This window comes from Anser cygnoides, chromosome 1 (assembly GCF_040182565.1).
Source record: "Anser cygnoides isolate HZ-2024a breed goose chromosome 1, Taihu_goose_T2T_genome, whole genome shotgun sequence".
Taxonomy (NCBI): Eukaryota; Metazoa; Chordata; class Aves; order Anseriformes; family Anatidae; genus Anser; species Anser cygnoides.
In genome coordinates this window covers 126,835,604-126,862,949 of record NC_089873.1, presented here as the reverse complement: position 1 = coordinate 126,862,949, position 27,346 = coordinate 126,835,604, and the positions used below count along the sequence as shown (strand labels likewise).

Genomic DNA, 27,346 nt, shown 5'->3' with positions numbered 1-27,346 from the left:
GATGCCTCATCTCAGGGATTACTCAATTCTGAACAAAAGAACTAAAAATATGCTGTTCACAGAGGGGCTCTGTGTTCTTCCACTTGCTTGTCTTGACTTGTGGAAAAAAAAAAATTACCACCACCCAGGTAAAGTATTTCATCCTAAAAACAAACAAACAAACAAATAAAAAAAAAACAGACCAAGACAACTAGCAATAAAACCTGTGGGAAAACAGGGGTTTTGCTCAGTTCCTTAGTATTTGTGAGACTGGTAGGTCTCATCACAGGGCTTGTCTTTGCTGATCCATCAGCCTGAGTTCTGGGCTCAAATCAGCCCGCTGCTCACACACAAACTCATCTGCTCAATTAGCAATTAAGAAGGTCTTTTAACTCCATCTGCTGTACGTGCCCACTACATCAACACAGAGTGAGCGAGACTGATAAAGCAGTAATATGGGTAGCCAGAAAAAGAAGTCCTTTGAGGTGGCAAGGGAAGCGAACACACCTAATTTAACAAAGTGTCAAAGTCCTCAAGTCACACCCAAAACAAATCAGAAGCAAAAAACGTGCCTAGATCAACGACCCGAAAGACCGCCTCCCCCGTGGCATTCTCATCGTCAGAAGCAGGCACGTATTCAAGACACAGTCCTTCTACTTTCTGCCGGAACACAGCCACTTGGTAACGCATCTGGGTGGACAGAGTTCACGCGTCAGAGCCGTACCCCGCAGCAGGAGTGGAAACGTTTTGCATTCTTACGCAACTGCGAGCTTCAGCTCAACGGTGACTGGTAACAAATCTCCGTAACACATTCATAAAGTCTTCAAGGCGCTGGGATTCCACAGGATTAAGAAAAAATCATTATTTGAAATCCAAGATAATACTGGAATTAAGGGGACTGTACACAACGCTCTTTATAAAGCTTTAATACGTAAGTGATTAAAAAAAAATGTCAGCTTAGCTCACTGTGTCTAACAGACACGGATCGAGACCTAAACTTTAAACAAACTTCAAAAAAAAAATTATTTCTATCCAATTTTACTTACATATGAAAAAAACAGTCCAAAAGGAACTTAGCCAGCATTTTTGGTTGTTTTTTTAATTAGACTTTCTCCTTACATTACAGCCTACTCTGATGCAAAAGTCAGTTTCTGTTGCTCCCTCTGAACGGGAGCAAGCAGATGGCTGGGCCCCTTTACAGCGGCACCTAACCACAGAAATTATAACCCTAAGGAGAGGCATACGTGTCTCTTATGTTTATGGAAAACTCTTTAAAGGTAGAGTCTGGCCACCAGAAAAGAACAACAGTTACAAAAGAAAAAACAAAGCATTCAGGCTCACAGATTAATAATTTACCCTTTCTTCTGTCTCTTTTGTTTGCAATGTACTGCTTAGAATAAAGATAACATCACTGTTTAACCTTATTCATCCTCTCCTAGTCAATCAAAGACAACATGTTCTCAGTTTTGTAATTTTAGTTGAGGCTGAAATTTACTCTCTTAGAAATATGGAACACTTTAAAAATATTACCGTGTTTTAAGTTGCTCTGAAAAGCACAACTTTATGTAGGGTGGATTCTTCCTTTCCCACCTCTTTAACACTTAAATTCATCACCGCCCAAACTAACAGGTAATAACTTTTACAAGTTTTACTCTGTTGTTGTTCTTAGTACCAAAAGCGAATGTGCGTGACACCATTTTCTGTCCACAGTAGATGTTTATCATTTAGATCAGATGACCAAACTTTTGCTGTTTATCTATCTATCTATATATATCAGCCACTCGTGTTGTATTTTAAAAGATACTAAAAAGACAATTTAGGTCTGCTATGATCACAGTTTATGCTGTTCACAGTAAAGCTACCCAGTCAAGACGCCGACACCACAACTTCCACTTTCATCATTTCCTTAAGGCAAGTACAGGAAACAAGCCCACCGAGGCCGAGCAGTCTTTGCACTTGGAAGCACTCTGTCACCAGCAGACACTTAATAAAATACCCAAACAGCTGTGCTTAACTAAGCGTGTGTACATACATACCTACATAAGTACTTACGTTATGTATACGCAGAGAGTATTGGTAAATCACAGATGGTTTCTACCAACAGATCAGGAATGAAAACCAAACAATAAGCTGTAAGAGTTTCTTTTTTTTTCTGAAGTTGTTTAAACAACCACGTGACAGGCAACAAAGGAAGAAATACAGTAAGAAGCAGTCTTCTGCAAGATCTTATTACTCATTGGAAGAAAGTGGGGAAGAGCACGCAAAGAAATGAACAGGGACTGAAAAAAGGGGATGTTTTTAGAGCTCTAGCGCTGTTCTGCCACTTTGGTAAAAACAATGGGTGCCTGATTCAGTGTCACGGCAAGAGGAAGAATCCAAAATAGCTGAAAATACAGCAAAACACTGATTAGTGTAAAGAAAAGACAGAGCTGACCGAAGAGAATGCTTTTTCGATGTGTTTCAGTATGTTTTAGCTCACTGGCTGGAGCAAAACCTGGGTCTAAGCGAGTTGGTATCAGAACACAAGCCTTTGTCACTTGAAGATGAAACCACTGTAGTACAAGAGCTGACAACCCTACAGTACAGTACAAATGACAGAAGTATAGAGACCAGAGGCAGAAGAGGAAGGGCAGGAAGGCTGCATTTCACAACAGTAATCATCAAATGAGCTGACTGACAAACAAACAAGTCATCTGTATTAAACCGCTGCTCTGAAATACTGATGCCGAAGCACTTTTCTGTAAACAAATTATAATCTGTTATACATAAAACTACAGTCCTTAAAGTTATGCTGCTGCACAAAAATCTTCCAGCTGCTATGGTCAGTCCAGCCCTCTGACCTAACAGCAGGTATTAAAGCTGAGAAACGCAGCAAGAATTAAAAAGAGATCGTGCGGGGGGAAAAAAAGAAGCTGCAATTCTCTGGCTTAACAGTTCAGCTAGCACTATAAGGCAAAGGTAGAAGAAAAGAAGAGTAGAGAAAGATCTTGCATGACGTTATTGGGCAGAGGGAACAGTTATTCACACAAACTAGCTGAAGCCACTGCAGGGTATGAGCCTTCATAATTGCAAAACCCCTGTAATGAAAGTTTGATGCTGCCTAAGACTACTCAAAAGGGTTTCAAACACTAGACATCATGCTTAAAAACTGTTCAAAGGCATAGATATGATGCTTTACAAATTTTGCAAACTAGGATAAACAAGGTTCAAAGGACGTATCTTCCACTTCACTATCACTTTTCCTGAAGACTCACAACCTGGCAATATAAATTTTAACAGTAATTCCACTGATTTTTGTGGAATTATTTCTTGTGTGTAAATATGACTCAGGTAAGCAAAAAATTTTCAGAAGATAAAACCCTTAAAATACACCTGGCCTATCAACAAGCTGGTTACATTTCTTATACCATCTTCTCTTTTGGGAGGAAGAAGTAGTAAAGTTGTCCACTTTACATCAAGGTAATGTATACAGAAGCTAAATAACTACTCCTGCCATCCCTTATTAGGAAAAGATCTCATCCTTCTGTAAATAAAAAATGTGGACACAGATTGTCACTTATGATACCTGCATAGTTTTACCAGAGAACTTTCATCCTGACAACTACTTCCTACAACGAGCTGCCTTCAGAATACTAGACATCTATACTGTAAATAGTGTATTCACAACTTTACAGACTGACTTGCCGTATGGAGGGGCTCCAGCCAGTGTTTCAAAATGTTGCAGCAGAAGATCCTGGAATTCATCTTTCTTGGCAGAACTTAGATTTGAGTTGATGATGACCTCAGTTTGGCATAGCTTTTTGCCTCATAAAACCTTCAGAAAATTAACGTACTGCATCTATTTTAATGACCTACTGCTGCACAAACATGAAGTTATTTGCAGCTGTGGTACCTATGACTATCAAACAAATTATGAGCAGCGTAACAAATTATCACAAGCCAAGAAGAGCCACCCATATATTGTTTGACTATTTGCAGGGATCCTTTGTGTAGCAACAGGAAAATGCTAGAGCAGATGACACAAAACCAAAAAATAACATCTTTTGCTCTGGCGTGGTTTCACGAGCTGGGTTACAACTGCCATAACAACTCAAGAGTAACGTTTGTATTTGCCTTTCTAGTTAAGAAATCTAGGTGCCTACTATGGCAATAAGGAACAAATATACCAAACCAACATGATTCTTTCACCAGGCTGTCAAATTAGGGCAGAAGTCCTACAACCTATCCCAGAAAGCTTTGCCAACTTTAGTACATGAGAGTTAGAAGTATATATTTTTCTTCCTTGGCATTTCTATGCCAGTAAAAGCTTCAATAAAAACGCAATAACAAAAATCCTCTTGCTGGAATAGTTGATGCTGATGAGCTGAATCTTATCAGCTATATGAACAGGAAGTACTTTTTTGCACTAGTGTAACACAGCATTAGAGATAGACTGAAAATGTTTTTCTTGGGTAGACTTCCTCTCTCACTGTAGTGGCACGCTGGGGCTTGTACATACAAAAAAAAGGAGAGGCTTTCATTATTAAGTGTGACTGACCACATCCTGGTAGAACAGCACTGCACGGTCTTTAATAAAACAAACAAACAAGCAAAATCTCCCTCTCCCTTCCCCCACAAAACCAAAACACCTTCTCAGCCACATACTTTATACTGTTTCATAAACTCAGACCAAAGGAAATTTCACAGCAGACTTCTCCCATCAGAAATACTTTTCACTCCAGAGACTTCCGAACTGCTGTTTGGCTTCTCTAGAAGTCACAGAGACAAAAGCCTCTCTTTAACAACTTCAGAGGACTAAAAAAAAAAAAAAAAAAAAAAGAGGCTGCATACTTCAGTGGTAAGCGATCACTGAACTCCTGAAATGCAGGAAATTTCACCCAATTCATATTGCTTCTTCACTTCAGTCACTTTTTTTTTTTTTTTTAATCTTGCCTAATTCACCAAGTTAACTGTCAATAGTTAACAGTAACATCTGATTGGTTAGATGAACTTTAGAAGGAAACTGTTCAATGGCATTTCAATTTTTTGTCCAAATAACATTTTGGCATCTAAAGGGTGTGATTTAAAGATTCTGCAAGGAGGAAGAGAAAGAGCTGTGTTTACTTAGTGGTCTCTCCAATTTCACATGCCCTTTGTTTTTCTGCTGAAGTAGCAAGTGCTTGAATAAACCTTATAGTAAGATAAAAGCTTCAAAAGTTTTCGCCTTCCAATAACAATCATGTGTTTCCTTTTGAAAGCCTAGGACACAATAAAATAAAAAGCTCAGCTAAACCTTATTGATGCTGTCTGTTTATCTTTCTGAAATATTTTAATATTTTAATGTTGCTTATTTTTTGGAGACATTTTTTGACAGCCTAGGTTTTACGAAAGGTACAGGATGATTAAATAACCTTTGTTTATTCACAAAATTACACAAGTACATTTACTCAAATGCCTAGAGGACAATACAGGGCGAGTATCCCCTGATGAAAGTCTCCACCAGTATTCAACTGGTGACCATTCTCATAAGATTCAGCAACTGATAGGACATGTGAACATTTCCCCCATCCTGTTTGTTTGGAACTATTCCCACACTTAGACCCACCCAGGGAACTCGGTTCCATCCCTGCAACCTCAAGTGCAATTGCCTCCCCAAAGCGTCTCCCCCTCGGTGGCTACCCTTCTTGTTTCTTACACCTCTGTGGGTTGCAAACACCTTGTTCTGGTCAGACAGGACTTCTGGTTTCCAGCAACCCAGAACACCACCATTAAAGCCATACACCATTGTCAACCTAGGATGAGCTGTTAAAAGTTCTGAGCTAGGGCTCAATCATGAGGTCCACAATGAAACACCAAGGTTTTCTGCTGGTTCAAAGTTGTTTTCAAACCACCTTTTACTTCTGCTTTGCTGCCTTAAACAACTAAAATAAGAGATGGGAAGCAGTCTGCTGCTAAGGCAGCAATTTGTATCAACAGAAGAAGCTTAGAACAAGCTTTTTGCTTAGAAATCAGGAATTAAATACGTAGCAAGTCTCGCAGTGGATTTAAAACCACTGAAGCTTTATGTTATATTTCTGAATTTTTACTTCTTCACTTAAAAAAATCCCTGAAAACCTTATCGGCTCTCCCTCAAATATATTTTATCAACACACACAATTCTTCAGCCTCGTACACTCCAATTCACTGAGCCATCTACATATATTTCTTAGAAGTCAGTTTGCTTATCTGTATCAGAGAGGTACAACTACTGAGACAGCTTGTTCCTGTGGGATAATGGAAATGTCTAGCAGATAAAAAACCAAAACATCATTAAGATAATTAACTGCAGAAGCTTCAGACAAGTTATAAATTATGACCTAGACATTATATAGTATAATGTTCATTAAAGCAAGTTCATTTTTAACGTTCATTAAAACATGTCTTCACAAGTCAATGCTAATCTTCAGCAAGTATCATTAACCAATCATATTGCATTAATATTGAAACTTGCTAGTATTTTGTAGAATGTGAAATTCATAATTCATTAGAAGCAGCAAAATAGAATCTTATTTATTTTTTTCCCCACAGTATTTATGAATAGTTGCTCTAGCATAATTATGGCACTGCATTCTGCTCTACTAGACATTAGTATCGAGTCACAACACGTAGCATTTTATAGAAGTAAACAATCATAGATGAAGGATTTTAGGTTTGTTTAATTCACTGCTGTTGTATATGATGTTTGACCACCTCTACAGGCAAAGTATCAATTTAGCATTCAAAAAGGCAAGAAATCTTATCATATCACTGACGCTTTGCAGGAGGACTAGGGAAAGCTGCTCTGTAGAGGGAATAAGGAGAGCTGCTCCATTCTAAAACTAAAAATAACCATGCAAGACATTCACTTAGCTGTATTACCAATGTTAATTCAAAAATGCTGTTTTAGAGAAACTTCAGTGCTTGCCAAATTCTTGACTACAAAGCTATTACATTAGCATTTGCTCTGTCATCAGATGCAGGAACCTCTAAAGCAAGGCAGCAGTCTGACACATTACTTTTTATCATAACACAAAATAGTAATATCAGACTAAAAAAAAGCAACTTGTACAATAACATTCATCTTTATTTTCTGTTCTAACTAATAAATTGACTATGTGAATGTTAACCTGACCATTAGAACAATGTTTAACAAATTGATATCTAGCAAGCAGAAACTTTCAACAATGACTGTACTCAGTACTGCATCAGGACACAGATTGATTCAAAGGAAACTTGATTTTTATTGGCATTCTTCCGGATTTTCTCCTAATCCAGAAATCAAGTTCCTCCGACTTCTTACCTTATCATTTTTTTTCCCAGATTTCTTCTTCTTAGGATTATCCTTCCAAAGAGATTCTACAGCAATATATCCCTGAAGACTCCAGTCATACAGCTGTGTACCAGCAACCTTTGAAACAAAATAATTACAAAGCATGAACTTAATAATCTGAGAAAGATTGTTCATGTGGAAGAAATCTCAGAATCCAAGATCCTTAACATCTTCCCACTTAAGCTCAATGTGTACAGCGTTAATTAACATATTGGAAAAAAAATGACACATAAGGAATAAGAAAAGCCAACCTGCTAAAAAACTGTTTGAAGACTACATGAAATATATCTGTATAAAAGATTGGGATTATGCTGCATGGAAACAATTCTGGATTTTACAATCTTAGCATTCTATGTTCAATAGATTTAATATATGCAAATTGTTTCTTAATTTGACCAAACCTGCTTTAAAGAAAAAATATCCCTACTTAGTTTGTCACTCTTTTGCAGTTTTACAGTTTTCACTGTTTTGACAGAACAATAGGAGTACTCCTTTGTTTCTTTTTATTTGCAATTTAGAAGAAAGACCTGATTTGCAGATAGATGGCTATAATAAATAAGTAGCTGTCAAAGTTCAAAACTGAAGACATAAGAAAGACAGTGTTTGCTATATTACACCAACAGATAATTTTATGACAGGAAAAATCCCTAAGTCTAATAAAAGAACATCTCCTGCCCCTTTGCATCATATGCAACCACAATATTCATAGCATTTGTAGATCCATAGCATTCTAACACCTAAGAGCAGTAGGGTTTTACAGCTCCAGACTCACATCAGTCTGAAGGATTAATTTTCAGATTAATATCTGTTTCCTTACCCCAAAAAAATCGGAAGTAAAAATGGACAATTTGCCCAACTAGACAGACATTAAACTAAAAAACAAACATGGTATCAAGAAATGAGAAGGTATCACCCAATCTCCAAGAGGGGACAAAGCTGGAAAACTACAAGAACAGGGCAAGCGTAAGTGATTTTTCTTATGTTTCTTCCAGTCTCTAACAATTTGCTGCTCATAGATTTCCTTAGCCAGAGGCGATTTCTATATGTATAATCATGCCCAGTGAATTTCTCTCCTATGAACTCACCCTGTCTCCTAATAAGCACCACGTAACTTTTTTAGATCCAAAACAACTTTTTTGGATCCAAAACATCATGTGCTGAGGAATTCTACCACTTGGCACATATCATGCAAAGCACCACTTCCCTTTGTCTGAACAAAAATTAACTACACCAGTTGTGCACCATCACCACAACAGATGTACTTCTGCGCAAGCCACGTTACCACCTTTGTATACTGCAGCTCACACAACACATTTTCAAACCATACTGAGACCTCTAGCCTTGTATCATGATTTTTAGTGCTGCGTTAGATTTTAGGTAGAGTGCAAATACAATCCTGCCCATTTACAAACTGCAAACAAGGACAACTAGTTTGCAGTAGATTAAAGATCGTAGAGTGCTTTTTAGATAGCAGTTAAAACTCCACTCAGATCAGTAAGAAAGGATTTTAGGTACATATCAGACCAGCTTACGTCCACAAACGCACAAGATTGTTGCATTCAAAGCCCAACGGCTTTGGCTTTATGCAGCATCAGCGGCTTTGGCTTTATGCAGCATCAGTGTGACCTTCTACTGTTACACTAAAATCACACATTCACCAACCATCAGGCAACAGACATCAACATCTCAGCAACAAACCCCTCGTTCCTTAATTTGTATCATTTCATAGAGAAATTCAGATGATCTCAACAGTCAGCCACATCTGCACACACTTTACTAAAGATGCTATTTAATAATGAACGTAGTTAGAATCGAAACAAACAAAAAAAAACAGAAACCCAAACGCAAATCAGCAACTACATTTCTGAGTCACAACTAAATCCAAGATGTAGGATGTTTTAAATACCAAGAGCAAGCCTATTTGTAACCACCTTTGACAAATACAATTATCTTTTGATTTTAAAGTTTGTACGATGCACTGAGTTTTCCCTATATTTGAAGGTGATAAAGGTCATCAGAAAAAAAGGCACACCAACTGCTCTGGAAATGAACGTGTTAAACCTCCAAAATCCCTCAATGGAGGCTTTACAGTTATAAATATTTATTTTCTTGTTCAGTATTCAGGAGCGTTCACTCTCAAGTACTTTAACTAACTACTTCTGAAAACCTATGGCTTAGCTGGAAGGACAGTGCGATCAGTGGTGCAAGCAGTGCAAAGCTACCAGGACTGGAAAGTGACTACTATAAACAAACAAAAAACAAATGAAGGCCAGCGGGTTGTTTTGTTTTGTTTGTTTTTGATTTTTGTTTTGGTCTGCAATGTCATTGAGGCTATCAACATAAAATGAGAAACAACAGGTATCCATAAGCCATCTCATGTTCCTGCTTTAAAACACTCTCAATCTTAACAGTACAATTTAAATATATTCTAATTATAGGACTCACATGATCAAGTCAAGTATGAATTATCCTAAATGAGAAACTGGCCCTTCACATTGCTGGAGCAAAGTAGCTACATCATAAGGTAGGGAAACTCACAAAGTTTATTCTGCTCTGGTCAACCACTGCTCCAACACTGTACACGCCCCCCAGGAGGCTGGACCCACGCACAGGTTCACAGTTCACATAGGGTTGAGAAATACAGTTCTAGAGAGATTGTAAGCTGCAAGTTACAGGGTCAGCAGGAACATATCCAAGACATTTTTGATAACCACCTGATGCATACTCTCACAAACAAGACACTGGAGGTTGTGTATTGTATCTTATACCTTTTGTATGTCACACACCTCTCTTCCCCATGGAGCAGTTTAAGAGGAAATAGTCAGGTACTGCAGTTGCCGCTACAGTTCTTGTGAGTGACAGTACCGACCAGGAAAAGTAAAGGCACAGGAACAATCCAAACCGTTCATTCAACTGTTCCAAGTATTCATTTGAACACTAATACAAAGAGTTCCTTTCAAAAGAGGGACATGCTTTTCCATACAGTCATCTGGAATTCTGAGTTTCTGGAAGATAATTTCTAGCTTGCTTATGTTAAATTAGCACATGCTAAAATACCACCTCTGCTTAGTGCAACACTGTAAGAAAGTTTGTATGCTAAAATGTGAACAAACAAGTTCAAAAGTCAAATTAAGCGGTTCTCAGCATGGACTCTGAAATAGTTTGAAAATGACCTTAGGCCACGAATACCCATATTAGATACTGCTGTGGTGGCATCAGCAGTTCTTAAGGCCAAATGTACCTGCGAACAAGCTTCCATCTTCTACTCCACACAAGGTAGTAAGTATATAATATCGAATATTCGGTATGCTGTACATCAAGATTATCAAGCAGAATTACAGTCAGCAATTCCTTACCAAAACTGTATGCTGAGAAACTAAATTAAGAATCTGCTGTCTTTTCCACATTTCTATTGCTAACAAAGTTGTCAATAGTACAATTTTAAATGCCTTTCATTCTGCAGCGAACATGGACTCCGTGACCCCAACTCTTTCTTTTCAATCCTTAGTTCCTGTAATTGTGTCATGCTCTCAGTTGTGTCACTACAGCTGTTTATGCCTTAGAGACTAAACTGGACGAGGGAAGAGATGTACGTTCAAAAGAAATACAAATATAATTGATTTTGTTGTCAAAGAAACAAACTTCTGTATTAGGAGGTTTTTATTTTTCAAGAAGCAAGCATAAAACACATGCTGCTTTATGGAACTCCTACCAAAGAAAAAATAATAATTCTAATGATAAAAAGACTGATTTAAGTAACTTCATAATGGGAAAGTTTTCCAGATGGAAAATAAACCACAGTTAATACAAAACATTTTGAAATTTATTATGATTAGCTGGAACGCAATGTGGTTCCAAAACACTAGTTAAAGTTCCACTACAACAAAATAAACATTAGTATTAAATTCAGTCCCCTTACCACAGAAACAGTCTGACCGCTTGTTCAAAGTTATACAAATGAAAGTAATGCTAGCAGTGATGAAATAAACCCCTTACAAATTTATGATTTGCTAGAATGATTATGAAAGGATGGAAAAAATCAAAAATCAAAATAAAAAACACCTAGTCCGTGCATTTCTTTCATTTCCAGTTAGAGAAACAATGTCTGAAAACTACATATGGCCAACACTGAGCTCTGTTGCTATGACTTCATTAACAACTTAGACATTTTAGCCAAAGAAAAAAAGACTTCTTCCAGACAGATATATCACATGTTGTACCTCAACTGCAAGTGTACTGTGTTTATTTCCAATGGAAAATGATTAATAAAGGTGGGAAGGAAAAAAGTATGGCCAAATCCAAAAGTTTACCAAATGAAGGGAACAATTCCATTGCAAATGAAAATCAGTGAAGTAATCAAACGTAGAAGAAAAAAATATAAAAAGCAAATAAAAAAACTTAAAACATATGTTGCAGAATACTTCCTATAGTGTTCTATTAACTTGGCACATAAACTTTGTACTGCAGACCTCTTTCTTACGCTTACAGGTCTTTTTTTCAAATGCTACTAAGCATTTCAAAATAATTACTAGAGAATAAAGTATTTCTGATTCCAGATTAAGGCATAAAAATAGTAGATGGTAAGACGTGGTATGCTTAAATGTTGCTTGTTGAAGAAAAGAAAAGCATGTGTGAGGTTAGAGGAACCAAAACAGTATCTAAGATATCACTCTTTCCACAGAAGTTTCCAAGCTCTTGCATCTATTGCCCTGACCAAGTCAACAAAGCTAAATGCACTCCAATCAAGTTCCAGGCTCAGGGTCTCTCACTGGATTTTTTGTTATGGTTGAACTAAGAACCGTGAATTGATCAAAGTGCAATCATACACTTCAAAGTTATGGTAAAATAAACATGGCATTGTGAAGCTGTTAGTAACAGATCTGTAGTTAAGACTGAATTAAGCTTCTCTAAAAACAATAACATCAGTTTGATCACCGTTTAATCATTTCCCAATTCACTGTTCAGAAGACAAACAGAATTTCAAATTTCCCAACAGAAATGTCTAAGCTTCTTAAATTTTAATGTTTTCTTTTTCCCCTGCCAGTTGTATAATTTTCACTCCCTGAGGACAAGCCACTCTGTATTTAGAGCATCTGAATTCTGGGAGCATCAGTAACAAATTCCTTCCAAGATGAGGGTATCACTGTGCTGTAAAAGTTCAAACACAGCATTTTTAACTCTCCCTAAGCCTTTCAAACCTTTCAGGTTTCAAAGAACACCACATGTTCTTGAGAACATCATGTTTTCTTCCTGACATCTCCGCATCATACACAGGCCATCTGTAAGCCAATTTATCAAAGCCCCAAATAAAAAGCATTTTTGATACACTAAAGTATGTGCACTTTGAGTTGTTAAAAGCTGGATTCGAAAACGATTATGGTGTAGAACTGAAGAATCTCAGTCAGCACAGTTAAGAATGCGTGGACGGCAAGTCACATGAAATGACATCAACAGGGACTTTAAGTAAGTGTCTGGTCACTTCAGTTCTTTCTTTCACAGGAAAGGTGCTGTAACCGGAAGATAGCACGACATGTACGTGCATGAAACAGCAAATGCAACAACAGAAAAGGCATCCAGTAAGCAGCAGAATTCTCACCCCATTCCAGAATGTGCATATAACCTTTCTTAAAACTATCCAATAAAACACAGAAAAACTAATTAATGATGCTTATCTCAAAATGTTGTTCCTATGATTTCTCTGTAGAACCTCCTTTTAATTTTTTTCTTTAAGCCCTTTTACTCCTTTTGCTCTCAAGACATTTCAGTTGTCCTTAGTATTGTAACTGAACATGCAAATTGCACATACTAAGCATTATTTAATTTATTATTACTTGAGGTTCAAGATTCAGAAAGGAGATTATGTACCTCATACTGAAAATTCTACACAGATTTTAAAAAACAAATTACTAAAAGAAATGGAATACCCAACTTTCACTCAGTCTGGACTACGTGTTCTTTTGTGAAAAAACTATTATCTTGTTAAGTGTCAAGCACGCAGACGGGACTTTTAAGAAAATGGATTACCAGTTAATTTGAAGCAACAATCAAAATAAAAGACACTTTTCCAAAACAAAAAGGTATAGTCACTGACCTTTGCAACTGCAACCGCTTGCTGAGGATAATACATGGAAGCACCAATACCCATGAAGCCTGCAGGATACACCAACTTCTTTATTTTTGAGCCTGTTTCACAACAAAAAATATGTTGTTAGAATATATGTTAACTAAGACAACTGAGTGGCCCTACTCAACTTTTACTTATAAGCAGCACGATTTATTTTTTTTTAATATAGAGCTTAGCATATTTTTTTTAGATACAGTTTAGCTGGTTTCATGATAAACATTACTATGCTGATAAAAGTAACCTTTTTACAAAATCATCAACATCTTCCCACAGTGACAATTTACTTTACAACTATATTTTCTATAATAATACATAATTTATTTTGGTACTAAATAATGAAGTAAAAGTCACAGTTCAGAAATGTTTAAGAGAATTATACCAACTGATACACTTTTCTAAACCAAAATGAAAAACTGAGGCAAAGAAAGGTTAGGTCAGCATTCTTTCAATACATTAAGCAGAACAAGAAAAGTTCTGCTACAAAGTTTGTAAATTACTTTGACTCACAAGTATTGATACTTCCACGACTACTACTTACAATTATGCTGTATTCCTGCTACTCAATCCCCAGGTAAATTTTGAATATTTTAATCATTTTGAACTCGCTATTCAATTATATACAAGTCTAAAATGATCTAACTGCCTAAAAAGTTCATCCTTTATTATGCTTGGCCACAGGTTACATATCCTGGTTGGCCAGTGACACTGTATTACGGAATCAGTTACAGGGCACCCTGCAGTTTATCAAGGCAAAAAAGAGATATAGATGGGAGCCGGTATAGGAGCAAAATAAGCAGTAAAGCAGAAAAAAGGGAAATGGGGTCACAGAGCAGACATACAGGGGTCAGGATGCAGTATTTCTGTTCCTCAAAGAACAGCCTGTTCTATATGCAAAGCCATATATGCTAATAGGGAGAGAATGGACTTTGAAGCAGAAATGTATATCCAAAGTGTTTCTACAACACATGCTCATAATGAGATGAGGAACTGAATGGTAAAGAAGAGGGACTTTCAGAAAGTGGTGTTTCTGTCTCATGAAGAGGAAACTTGGTACCAGTTAGCTATAAGAAAGCACAGAAAAGGCAAGTTTAATTGTGTCTTTACTGCCAGAAAAATTATGCTTTTGCTGTAATACCTGAGAACAAGAAAATCTTCCTTAGTGATAGTGCTTCAGAATGTGCCTACAGTATTACTTTAGGAATAAATGTAATAGTTGAAAACAGTGTTTTCCATCAGCCTGCTACCTGCTGGAGACATCCATTAGAAGAAAGTTCAGGAATACTCCCATATCTGTCCAGTGCTACTCACCAAGATTAGAGCTAACTACATTCAACAGCATTTTAAATGAAGCATTTTAAACCAAGCACAATGACTCTACTCCAAATACAGTACTTTCTCCCTAGCAGGCAGCAGTATCTTCAAGTGTTGTGGTTAGACCTGGAAGATTTGATCTGCATCTTCCAAGAGGACAATTTTTAGAGTGAGAGCAAGTAAGGGTGAAGGGGAGGAAGGGGGAGAAAAAAAGAAAAAAAAAAGTTTGGTTCTAACTTTCTGTAGCATCAAAAATAAGAGGCATTTTCTTTTACAGCTTGAATAACTTCTTGAGATAACAGTATTTTTGAACTATAGCCAGACAAAAATTAACAGATTAGGGCTTCAGTCCTAAAAGATTCACAGCTCAGATACTTGTTCAATAAAGGTTTTTTTTTTTGTTGTTGTTAAATTTAGGACTCTCTAATCTTTCAGATTCAGCCCTAAGATGGCTATTTTTTCCCCATAATTTTGCTGCAGTCATAAAAGCTGGAAACTGATTTCAGCCATAACCACATAACTCAAGAAATGGGAGTCTGAAGAGAAAGAATGTCAAGTGTTAGAAGTTAGAGATGTTAAGAGACCTTGATCTTCATTCAAAATCATATGCTAGGAAAAACGTGCTTTGTTTGCATATTTTCAGGATTGCATATATTCACACAATGTTTTCCATTTCTGAATACCAAGCTTTCTTCAACACATATGGAGCCCACTAAGATGTATTTTTAACCAAAGCATGTCTTCCCTAGTATTTAAGTTCTGCAAATCCACAGTTCCTTTATCTACAAGCATTCTTCTTGTTACTTCATTTCACTGTATTACGAATATATCACTACAAATACAAAATATTCTTCATAATTAACATTTCTTAAAATAACTTTTATTTCTGTGAAAGATAAACATATTAGTTTCTTCAGCCAGTGTTATGAAATTAGCTGTATCACATTTCTATGTCACAAAACGTGGATACGTCTATAGTACACCCACAGTTCACAAGTATTTTCCTAGATATCACCATATGCAGGAACTCTCTGCCTGCACACACAATACTTTGAAGGAACTTGAACATACAACTAATTGTACATGCATCGTCATTCAGAAACCTCTGTGTTTCACCATAATTTATTCCTCTGTAGTTTTCTACAGTACATATGTGATCAATAACTTCATAAATTAAAAAGATTTTTAGGCTAAAAAAAATCATTTCCCACTTTTGTTATAATAAGCTAGAACTGAGAAAGATCAAAGACTAGATTCCAGTAACAAATACAGTATTCATAAACAATAATTAATGGTTATTGCACACCTTTTACATTATACCTTCTGTATAATTGGAGGAACACTGTAGAAACATGCTCATACAGTTAAGTCAGATCTCATGTGTCACATTTAAAAATTAGTAACAACAACAACAAAAAAACCACAAATAAGTGATTTATCCCAAATTAAACCATAAGCAGTTCAAAAGGTTCCCACTTACCTCTAGCAAGAAACAATCCAAGAATTCCAGCAAAACCTATCACACCAAGCCTTGGATAAAATCCATCAGGGGGATTTTGCAGAAATTCACAACCCTCTGAAAAGAAGTCAGAACACAGTGCATTAATGTAATGTGAAAGTGTTTTTATGATAAGAAATCATCAATACATGCTGGCGACTGTTACTAAACATAAAAGAGTTATCAAAACACATTTAACTATCATGCACACTTCAGATCTGCTGGCAGAAAATTCAAAGCCTTTGAGATCTTCTCTAGTGACAAATGAATGAAACTGAACATCGTATTGTATTTACCAATTTTCACAGAAGATTTTGCCTTTGCTCCTGGGCCATTTGTTTTGCTTTGCTCTTTTGAATCTCAATTTTATCTTTTTCAAATTAGTGATAAAAACCCTTGCAAAACGGATTCTTGCATTTACGTGTTAACAAGAATTAGTTTCAGTGAAACACTGTACGAAAAACAAACCACAGAACAAAGGAAAGACACAGCAAAAACAAAGCTCACTTCAAGATGGGAATCTGATGGGGGAATGGTAAACTATGGAAAACCTTCCATTAAGGGAGTTCAAAAGACTGAAAGTATTAAATTCAGGGATATAGAGGTGCAGTACCTGAAATAAGGTCTAAATAGCATCCATGTTCAGTCCTGGTGAACTTAACTATGAAAGGATGCTCCCAAAACAGAAATCAACAAAAGTTATTTTGAATTAATTCAAAATTCTTAGGAGATCCAAAGTAAACCAACATGAAGTACAATTTAGTTACTGGGCTGAGTCACACAAACACTAATAAATTATGCTTGGTTTTGGCTGGGAATAATTTGTCAGAACCTTTTTCCTTCTTCTTCTTGTCTGTCATTTTAAATGGCATTGGCTGCGATAGATGCAGGCCTCACATTTTAATTGTTTAGAAGAGGAATGATCTAGAAAGGAAATTTAATTTGATATACAGTGCGCAGAAAAATAGTCTCAAATGGAACAAGAAAACATACAGAATGATGCATAACGAAATTCCCTTTTAAGAGAAGATAGAGTACAGTCCTGCATTTTAAATAGCTAGTTAAGAAAACTAAACTGATTTACCTCTACCACGCTCAACAGCTTTTTCTAACTGGGGCTTAGCTTTGGCATAAAGATCCTAAAAAAAAGAAAAGAAAACAAGGGTAAATGGATACCAATTAAGTAAATTAACTGCAGATTTTCACTGACCTGACCTAAAAAAAAGAGGAATAAAAAAATTTGGGGTCCCTAAGATAGCCTCCAGGTTAAGCTAACCATAATGCATTTGTAGGTTTGGGCCTGTAAAACCTAGCTGCAGTTATTTCTGTCAAAAGAAGAAATAAAACTGTGAGTTGTTTTATACTAATACACAAAAACAATGAAGAAACTGAGGAAAAACAGAACAACTTTGCAGTTCCAATTTTACCCATCTCAACAAAGCTAACTCTGTTTATTCCCACTTCCCCCATACACTTACAGGACTACGTTTGCTCAACATTACATTTTCTGTAACATATGTTTTTCTCAAAGTAGTGTTTGGACAGAGATCAAGTATAATACCTCAAAACACGGAAGTCTGCTTCAGTATTTTATTGAGTTCCTGAACAAGTAACTGAATTTTGGGATTTCCTCAGATTTTTCAGTTTATTTAATTATTGCAAAAAAATACTTGAGTTAATGCAAAGGAGGCAAGTACGACACTGCAACAAACTCGTTCCTAGCTCTTCACAGGGGGTACATGACTCATTTGGCAAGGTGCTACACTACCCTTTCCAAGGAACTGTATCTAACAAAAACGTATTTCTGAAGTGACTTGGAAAAAGAGATGCCCCTACACTACCCAAAATAAATCAGATGGCACTGCTTCAACTCCACAAGATTTTTCTTGGGCTGAAATATGCAGGATATAACAGATATGCAGATATAACATACACATGCAGAATTTACCTCACTTTTTATCAAATCAGAAAAAAAAAAGAGTAAAAGCAATCTTGCTAATTGTTATTTTGATAATAATCCTTTAGAGGTTAGACAGTGTAAGACTGTCCATTGATTAGAGAACAAATTCGTCAACGTGTATGCCCAAAACTAAAGAGAATGGTCTTGCAATATCACTTGAGCTGCATCTGTGAAGAAATAAAAGCAGTTGTCTAAGATACTGCACGTGGATATCATCTTTAGAAGAACTTTCGTTTCCTCATTGCCAATAGTGACCTAACAAAAATGTGATGGAAAAAAAAAAAAAAGAAGCATTAGCATGTGACACACAACAGAACCTTAAACAGGTGTTGGTCTTATTAAAAAAAATTAAAAAAAAAATAGGGGAAAAAAAAGTCAACTCAGAGACAACTAAAACGTGATTTTTTTTAGCATAGGTAGGGGGAGGGTAAAAACCAAAATGATCTCTGACTATAGTTAGGCAAGCATGATGACCCCAAGCCTATACAGGTTGCATGTTCTCTTCATAAAATGAGTCAGTAAACCACTGCCAGGAAATGGTTTGTTGTGTGTAAGCAGAAGAGAACATCTTATGAGACAAAAATAAATAAGTCAAATAGGAGGACAACAGGCCAGCGAGACATACGCAGTGCTCAGGGCTTACCTGCAATCAGTCCAATGGGGAAACTAAACTTGTCTCAAATCTCCTTCCCAGTTACAGTTACCACAGGCAACCAAACAGAACCCATGCATTTAGGAGGTCTAACTAAACTGTGGAAAATTCCCCTTCCCCTTCAAAACTGAAGTCAGTGCTTCTGCTGATTGTGGCACTTTAGAAACATGTAACCAGACTGAATAACCCTGAATATTTCCACAAAAAAGTTTCGGAACTGTTAGTACCGAAACACAGAACTCCTAAGCAAAGGACACCCTGATCTGAACATCCTGAATGTCTGTACAGAGCAGGAAGAACAATTTGCAGCTTAAGAGGATTCAGGACAGCCACTGTGCAAAGTGGAGCATCACCTAAAGCTGTCAAGAGGCAACCAGATGACAAGGATGCCCTTGCTTCAGAAGTAAGCTCCAACATTCACCGGGTCAGGAGAGAGCAAGAAAGCCACGATACAACTCACTGCTCTAACTCTAGACCTTGATTACAAAGATCCTGTGCTCCAAAGACTACTTTTGTATTTAACGACTGTTTATTATCAACATGATACCTAATAAAAATATAGAAGAAGTTTTTGGGTTAAGACCTAGAGGTCAGGTTTGCCACTGAATAGCAGCTAGAGTTTTCCCTCTTCTGGAGAGTCATGTTCCTTCTCTCAACATTCCAGTTCAGCAAATACTGATGGATTTATTTTTTTTTCTCCAAAATCATGATGTATCACAGTTGAAGTGAGGACAACTCAGTATCGTTGCCCTCAAAACACACTGCTTGAAATTTTACGGTACTCTCTGTGAGCATGCAAAATGCAAGTTTAACCACTCTCCTGTCTTCCTGTACAGTCACAGGACTGTACCAAATCCAGGTTTCCCACTTCTTGTGACACTATCAACTTTCAAGATATAGGAGTGGATGCTACCACTGCCTCTTTTAGACTTTTTTTTCCCCTGATTGAAGTTACTGCTGGTTGTGGTTTGTTTTTGTTTGTGTTTTTTTTAAGAAATAAATTCTACACAGAATGTGTTCAGCACAGCAAGAAAAGCTAAGGTATAGGGGTGAAGGACATACAACGTCAGGACACTTGGATTTAGATGCGAGTAACATACCAAAGAGCACAACCCTAACAAACTGGCAACTATGAAATTTGCACACAGAAATGGAATTGTAGGCAGCTAGTGAACTATACAAAACAAAACGTTCAGGTGCTGGTTTTGAAGCTGATACTCTGACTTCATATCAGCCCAAATCCCAGTAGTACCAGTTATGGGCCTGGGCACAAGTTCTTAAATAAGTGCTTTTACTAGCCAGCCTTAAGGCCTGCTACACAAGGGTTACTTTGACTCTGCGTGATTAATGTTTGTGTGCTTAATATTTTAGGTACTTAAACGTTTTTTGTCAAAAAGTTTCTAACATCTAGTTATCATTGAAGGCACTTCAAAAAGCTTTGTAATGCTCCCTGCACAGGAAATTTACTTTAAAGGTAACATTACCTTAAAAACTATCTTACAAACATCATCAGAAAGCTAACCTGAAATGAGACTCCAAAACAATAAGCTTTTCCTGTTGTGAAAAATGAAAATAAAGCCACGGGGAAGATTTGTTTGTGGAGACATCAGCTCTTTCCGCAACAGCAGCTGATTCTTAGTTTATGAAGTTAATTATCAACCTCTCAAGTAACTTTGTTCCCTGATAACTACTTCCATGTAACTACCTTAAAAGTTAACCACTTAAAAAATGTTACAGAAAGCAATTCTAAGCTTTAGTTTGTTATTTTTTTGGAGGGACAGAAAATGTGAAAAAGCAGAGGTTTAATTCAGCAAATTAACAGAAAAATAATAGTTTACATGTGAAAAGGGGGTAAATATGAGCTGAATTGTGGAAAATTTTAAGTCATGCAGCATTTTGGAAAACCGTTTGTATAGCTATTAATTTTTTCTAAATTTTTTTTTGCTGCTGTCTATTAATTATCCACCTAAAACCAAAACCCAGCTCGACCCTTACCACCAAATCACTACCAGACGCAACACAAAACCATTATACCTGACACCAGGCTGTGTATGGCTCCATAGCATGCCGTAAATGTGAAACCCCCTCTTCCAGTTGGGTTTGTGGATTCTCCACATATTTAGTCTCACGAGCTGGAGAGGAGTAGAGTGACAGCTGTGAATATTAGCAAACAAGAGGTTAAAAACAGAGGTGTAATTGTGTAAGTAAGTCTTCAGGGTATGAACAGCCTAACCAGAGAACACCTAACATGGTGCTTACTGTATAAACAATGCATAATATAAATTCAGGTACAGCTGTGAGACAACCATTATGAGCAAAATTTAATTATACATTATGATGAAGATGACTTTAATTGCTACACAATTCATCCATAGCTGCTATATGATCCAAGTCACAGGTTATAAATTAATATTAAACCAGTTTAATAAGAAGACAAAACATAATTGTGCAAAATGTTTCTGGTCTTAATCATCACTTCTGGTTCCCAGTTAACATACTACATGTACTAGAACTCTGAAATCACAATCGATCGTCTTCTGTATTTGTACAAGCCATCATTAAAGAGGCTAAGTTGTTTCTAACAAAGGTAACATCCAACATAAATTTGGCTGTTACCGAGCAGGAAAATGGTACTGCATCCCAATGTTGCAGTCATTAACCACACTAGCAACCGCCACCACTAACAGCACCATATGGCTGAGCAAATAGGAACTGTAACACCCACCTGAAGAGCAATGGGCATCTTTATGTAGTAAATACAAAACCACAGTGTTCAGGGTTTAGCATCACAATGTATTTATTACCTGAACACATTTAAGATTACTGTATTCCATTTAAAAAAAGACTTAAGTCCATAATGTGGAACAGCAAAGTTCAGAGCAAAATGAAAACTGTTCCAAGCAGTTTATATCCTGCACTGATGTTTAGAATGAAAAGTTTCTATTTTATACCACATTTACTTTGGGAGTTTATTTTAAACTATTGTTTTTGGGAGTTTATTCTCAATTAATGCTGACACATATTACTGCTTCAAAGCACAGCTAGACCTCTTTTCAAGATAAGTTGGAAAACAGTGGTGTCTCTACCATAATAAAAAATGCTGCTAACCGTAACAAGATACATAATGACACAGAATTTGTCAAAGAATATAACAATCTGTCCAGCTGGATTTCCCACAATATTTTAAAAGACAAGCACCTGAAGTCTCATTTCCCTAGGAAGTCTGTCACCTCTGGCAATTGTTCTCACAACCAGTTTAACTCTGATCCTGTTAGACACCCTAACAGACATGTCTGACACTAGAACAGAAGGCTGAGAGATAATGGAATTCCCATACATTTTATGAAACCGGACAGCTGGCAGGTCCCAATTAACACACACTGAACGCTAAGAACGGCCACCAGAAATCCACTGCTGCCCATTCTGCTCTGCTGAAGCTGATCAGGAAGCCAATTATGCAGCGCACACACAACTTCACCCTGCTGCCTCATCACTGACTCATGCCAGTGGCGGCACAGGGCACGGAGAGGCCCCAGCTAAGGCTCCTTCACTGAGGCGAAGCCAGGAGGTTGCTCCGACTATTGATCCTCTCAAATTGCGTATGTGAACTGCTGACGTAGGCACATCCGAAAGACCTACATCTACACTAAAATCGGTTTCACTTAGTTTCACTGCTTGTCTAACACTTAAGCTGAAGTACTTAAAATTTTAAAATAAACTCTCATGTATATAAAGCCATATTTAGTTACGAATTACAAAAAAACAAGTCTTTTAATGCTGGAGATTGTTAAAAGCTTATGCAACAATGTTGGTGAGTCACTACACTACAGTTAACAGGGTGTCTTAGAGCTCTGGTTGTGAGGTAACCAAAACATCTGTAACACTTTAGAGAAGAAAAATCCATACCATTGCTTATCGTATTTGTTGTTAGTTAGGTCTGAATCCTGAAAAGCAAGGAAAAGTTATATAATTCTGGGCAGATACAGCATAGCCTGTAGGCTACGACACAGGATTCAAAGCATTAGGGCAAGAAATTTTGCCTGAAAAAAATAGAATTATTGTATTTTTAGGAAAAAAACTTTTGACTTTGCTGTTTTATTGGAAAAAATGAATGGCATTTTATTAGAACTTGCCAACAGTATTTGTAATTTAAAATATATGGTGTTACTTGGACAAAAAGCAGATAGTCCCGTGGATTTTAAACATGATCACCGGTAAATCCAGAAATGTGGAAAGGAAATTTCTGAATGAAGAACAGAAGGCTTCAATGCAGGAAAAAGCTTGCAGACAAAAAAGTCTACACTATTAAGCAGAGGGCATCAGATGCTGCCCTCAGGTTAAAAAAAAAAAAAAAAAGCACAGCCATATCAGCATCTCTAATACAGAAAACCTGAGAAGCAAGCTTAAAGGTAAGAACCTAAAGAGTAAAGGGAAGCACCTAACTGGTTTCATGCATCAAAGTGTGTCGTCTTTCAGAATTCTGCAGATATTTCTGCACTGGGGCTCTAACCATACTTACCTCATCAATTTTCAGCAACTCTTTTTTGGCAGTTTCTTTCTCTGAAGAGGAAGCATAAACTTGGATAGAGAGCAAGCTCAGGCTTACAGGGGTGGCCCCCAGTCGAATTATCTAGAAACATTACGGGAGGACAAGCAAATTAAGTCCAAACAAAATGGCAACATATTTGAACCCACCCCATGCAGACAATGTTTATGCCGCAGTGTATGGTAGTAAGTGACGAGTTAAGATGCTTGGAAGTTGGGAGAAAGGAGGGTCAGTGGTACAAAACCTAATGCTGTCAGGCACTCATATGATAACACCCAAATTATTCAGAAAAGCCTAATGCTAAAGGAGAAGTAGATACAAATGCTGACCTCATCAGTTTTCATCTCACAAAAAGATCTTGTTTTCTCTCATGTGAAATATGATTTGTCAACTTTGCCAGTATAGACACTAACAACATGATATTCATATTTTAACAACTTTATGAATGTCCATAACTCTCCTGTTTTTCTGCAGTTAGTACCAAAGAGTTCAGCATCTTATTTCTAGTTATTGCCTACATCCAGATTTCAGAAAAGAAAAAAATGAGACCTACAGTTGAAAGTATCAGAACATAATCACCAATTTCTAAGAATTTTAGGAACATCTACTTTTATGTGAGAATGTGAATTACAGTACATCATGTCAGACACTTGAGAGTTTTTGAATATTTCAGGTTCAATCCAGGCTCTCAACCACGATGTGGAAAGTGAATATAATTCTTCCTGGACTCATGACCTACACTAAACTGTATTTCTTTGCAGAAGAGAATGCTTTAACAAAAAATGGAAGATAAAAATCTTAGCTGTGTAGTGAATAAAGAATGCACAGAAAAACCTTTTCCAGCAAATGCCTATCCTTATTAACAGCATTGCTTTACTCAAGAAACACAGTTCAGCCGGGAAGCCTTTCAGTGCCTCACACTCTCATTACTGCTCAGATAAACCCGTGCGTTAGATGTGCAGCATTACAGCAGCTCCTGTTTGGTTGGATCAGGTCACAACGTGAGCGAACCTAATTGCCTGTGCCCACCAGACTGGAAAGGTCTGGCTCTGCCCACGGCATCCATTCCGAAAAGTCCTGCTGCCCACCTGGCCATAGCTTTGGTGGCCGGACGTTTCCACCACAAGGCGATTTACCTCGCCTGTTTGGCAAAAGATCTGCCCTGCAAAAGAAGCAGAGAGCTTTGTGCGGGTGAGAGAGTTGAATCTGTTTGTGAACCTATTCATGCTGACAAGCACTAGAGGGCTGTGTGACCAGGAAAGAGGGGATGAAGGAGGAGAAGGCAGCAAGACCTCTTCCTCGTCAGTAATTGCAAGGGTACGTCGCATTGACCTAGCTACTTGTGAAACTGAAGCAGTGATTACATCGATTCATCCTTCACGACAACTGACCTAGCAGCTGGATGACTTCTGAAGCTTTGTTTCTGCCCATTGCAGAACTGCTAGAAAACAGCTTTAACGTTATTCAGGCTATATGTTTACTGCACGCAGATCAGTATTTCTTCCACTGCTTTGCAAATTGAATATATATATATTAACCATGTAAAGTAACCAAGAGATTCCTTCAAATTCAAAAGCAGAATATATAATTGTTGAACTTTCTGAAAATGTTCATCCACAGGCAGAGAACCAGCACACAAGAACTAGGTCACAGGACTGCTTTTCAGAAAAACATACAGGATCTGATGGATCAGAAGGTATGGAAAAACTTCCTTAAAGTGGAAGTTTTACCTTATTTGTGGTTATGGACACATTATTACAGCACAATAATGAACACCACAAAGACCACCGGGTCAGCTCTGTTTCACAGCCAAAGAAAGACGTGAACCATCTGCAAAAGTGCTTGCTTCAAGACTCTTCACGTACTTCCATTAGCCAAGCTACATGAATGCCACTAACCATTAAGAATTGTAGAATATATTTCCTCATCCTTTCCTTTTCTCACTGCAAAACTGTTCTGCCACTGAAAAGGCAAGAATCTGTAATGCATTTTCATTCTGAAAAATATACTTTTAGTAAAATATTACTTTCTATGATTTTTCAAATGCTTACAAACAAAACAGATGGCCAGAAAAGACATCAGGATATTCTCCACTCCATCGACTTTCCTCAAAGCAGTTTCAGATTTATTTAAACTGCACCTAACAGTTGCCTGAACAGCCATATTCAGTGGAAATATTTTGTGTGAGCCTAAATTTCAAGTAAATCTAATAAACTCCAAATAGCTTTGTCAGAACTGCTATTCCATCAATGGCATATACTACACTCCAAAGAGTTTAGCAGTGGGGGAGCCTTTTGGAATGAGCCTTGAAAAATACAACTTCAAAGAGAGCCACTCAAAAATCTAAGTATATAAAATATAATTCCTGAATATGGCAGAAGCTTGTTATGTGAATACACAGGAACAGTTTTTACATCTTCTTGAGGGTAATGCTACGATGAGTGTTTCCTGTATTAAAAACAACAACACACAGCAACATCCCAAAATAAAACTTTAATTAAAAGTATAATTCATTGTTGAAAGCCTCTGTTTAGGAAAAACAAATCCAGTCTACTGTGTTAAACAGCAGGTGTGGGGTTTTCTGTTACTTAGCAACATTTACATTATTTGAAATTTATCTAAATGTCACCAGAAGTAGCAAGTTCAAATGCTTTTAAGTAATTGTGCTTTTTATATTAATATGTATGCAAACAGCAGGGCAGAAGAACGCAACCACCTTGGTTTCCCAAAGCGACTACTCAAAAAGAAACTTCCACTGTTCACATTAATCAAAATATGGAAGTGCAGGTAGTTACCAAAGGTTTCACGTTTACATTTTAAACAAAAAAAAAAAAGAAATTAACCTGTAGAAGTGCAAGATTAATGTCTCCTTAAACGCAGTGTTCAAGCTATCCTGCAGTGGTCCTCTAGATCAGCTAAGTTTATGGGACAGATAGGACCAGCACTGAAGCGGTGTATATACACACGCACACAATAAAACCTTTAGGATCTCATCTCTTAATTCGATATTAACCACATGTTACTAAGCCAAGTGGCTCAGTAAAACATTTTGGTGGCGCTGTGCCTTCTGTTTGCCTTACAGCTGCTCCGCAGATAAAAAACAAAACCAGAAGGATTCTGCCTAGGCAGTGCTCTGGATTTACATTAGTTAAAAAGAAACAGAGTGGTGTTGTGCGTGTTTTTTTTTTTTTCAAACTGAAGAATTCACCTCTACGTGTAGGCAGGGGACGACTCCTAAGGAAACCATCCCTGAAACCTGAATGTTCCACCCGCCACCGGCGTCCCTTACAGCCTCTCTCCAGTCCCTAACCGCACGCGGCCCACGGGGGGGATAAACAGACCCCGCGCCAGCCCTGGGAGCAAGCATGGGGGCAGGGGCTGTCGGATTAGACAGAACTCCTGCCCTGCCTTCCCCTGTCCCCGCGGCTTCCCCGCTCCCTCGGCACGGTTACCGCAGCCTGTCAGGGCGGAGCAGCCCAGCGTACACCAGGACCCCGTATCCCGCTTGTCGCGGGGCCGACCCAGCCTGAAGCGGGCTCCCTCCCGAGGCGCCCCCTGCCGGCCTCAGCCCCCTCCCCCCACCGGGCCGCCAACGGCCACCAACGGTCCCCCGCGACCGTTACCGGCCGCTACCGGCCGCCTCACCTTGAGCATGGCGTCGCCGCGCTGTGACGTCACCAGCCCGCGCGCCGCTACGGGAGCCGCCGAGCGGCGGAACGGGGGCGGGGGAGGGGGGGGGAGCCCCGCCGTGACGTCACGCGCCGCGCGTGGCCCCGCCCGGGTGTCCCGGAGACGCGTGCGCGCCCCCGGCGCCATGTTGGGGGTCCGGGCCTCGGCGCTGCGGGCCGGGAAATGGGGCAGTGGGATAAAGCTGCCCCCCCGCTGCCCCTGAGCGTGCCTTGGCTCCTCCAGCCCGGGGCGGGGGATCGCCGGCCATCTGGGCACGCTA

At 38.1% G+C, this 27,346-nt stretch overlaps 1 protein-coding gene across 3 annotated transcripts in view; it reads right to left on the bottom strand.

The window, feature by feature from the left end:
• Nucleotides 1–27,213, bottom strand: part of APOO (apolipoprotein O) — a 31,967-nt gene extending 4,754 nt beyond the window's left edge. The window contains exons 1-7 of one of the 3 annotated variants that reach the window (XM_048045973.2): nucleotides 27,043–27,213; nucleotides 23,371–23,481; nucleotides 20,886–21,005; nucleotides 17,324–17,378; nucleotides 16,222–16,317; nucleotides 13,398–13,489; nucleotides 7,277–7,384 (exon numbers count right to left, since the gene is read on the bottom strand). In XM_048045973.2, the coding sequence (XP_047901930.1) occupies nucleotides 7,277–7,384; nucleotides 13,398–13,489; nucleotides 16,222–16,317; nucleotides 17,324–17,378; nucleotides 20,886–21,005; nucleotides 23,371–23,481; nucleotides 27,043–27,213 (753 nt within the window). Of the gene's footprint in view, nucleotides 1–7,276; nucleotides 7,385–13,397; nucleotides 13,490–16,221; nucleotides 16,318–17,323; nucleotides 17,379–20,885; nucleotides 21,006–23,370; nucleotides 23,482–25,295; nucleotides 25,341–26,605; nucleotides 26,804–27,042 lie in introns of those variants that run through there. The other 2 variants (XM_013183955.3, XM_013183958.2) reach the window with 2 other exon arrangements.
• Nucleotides 27,214–27,346: the final 133 nt, after the last annotated feature.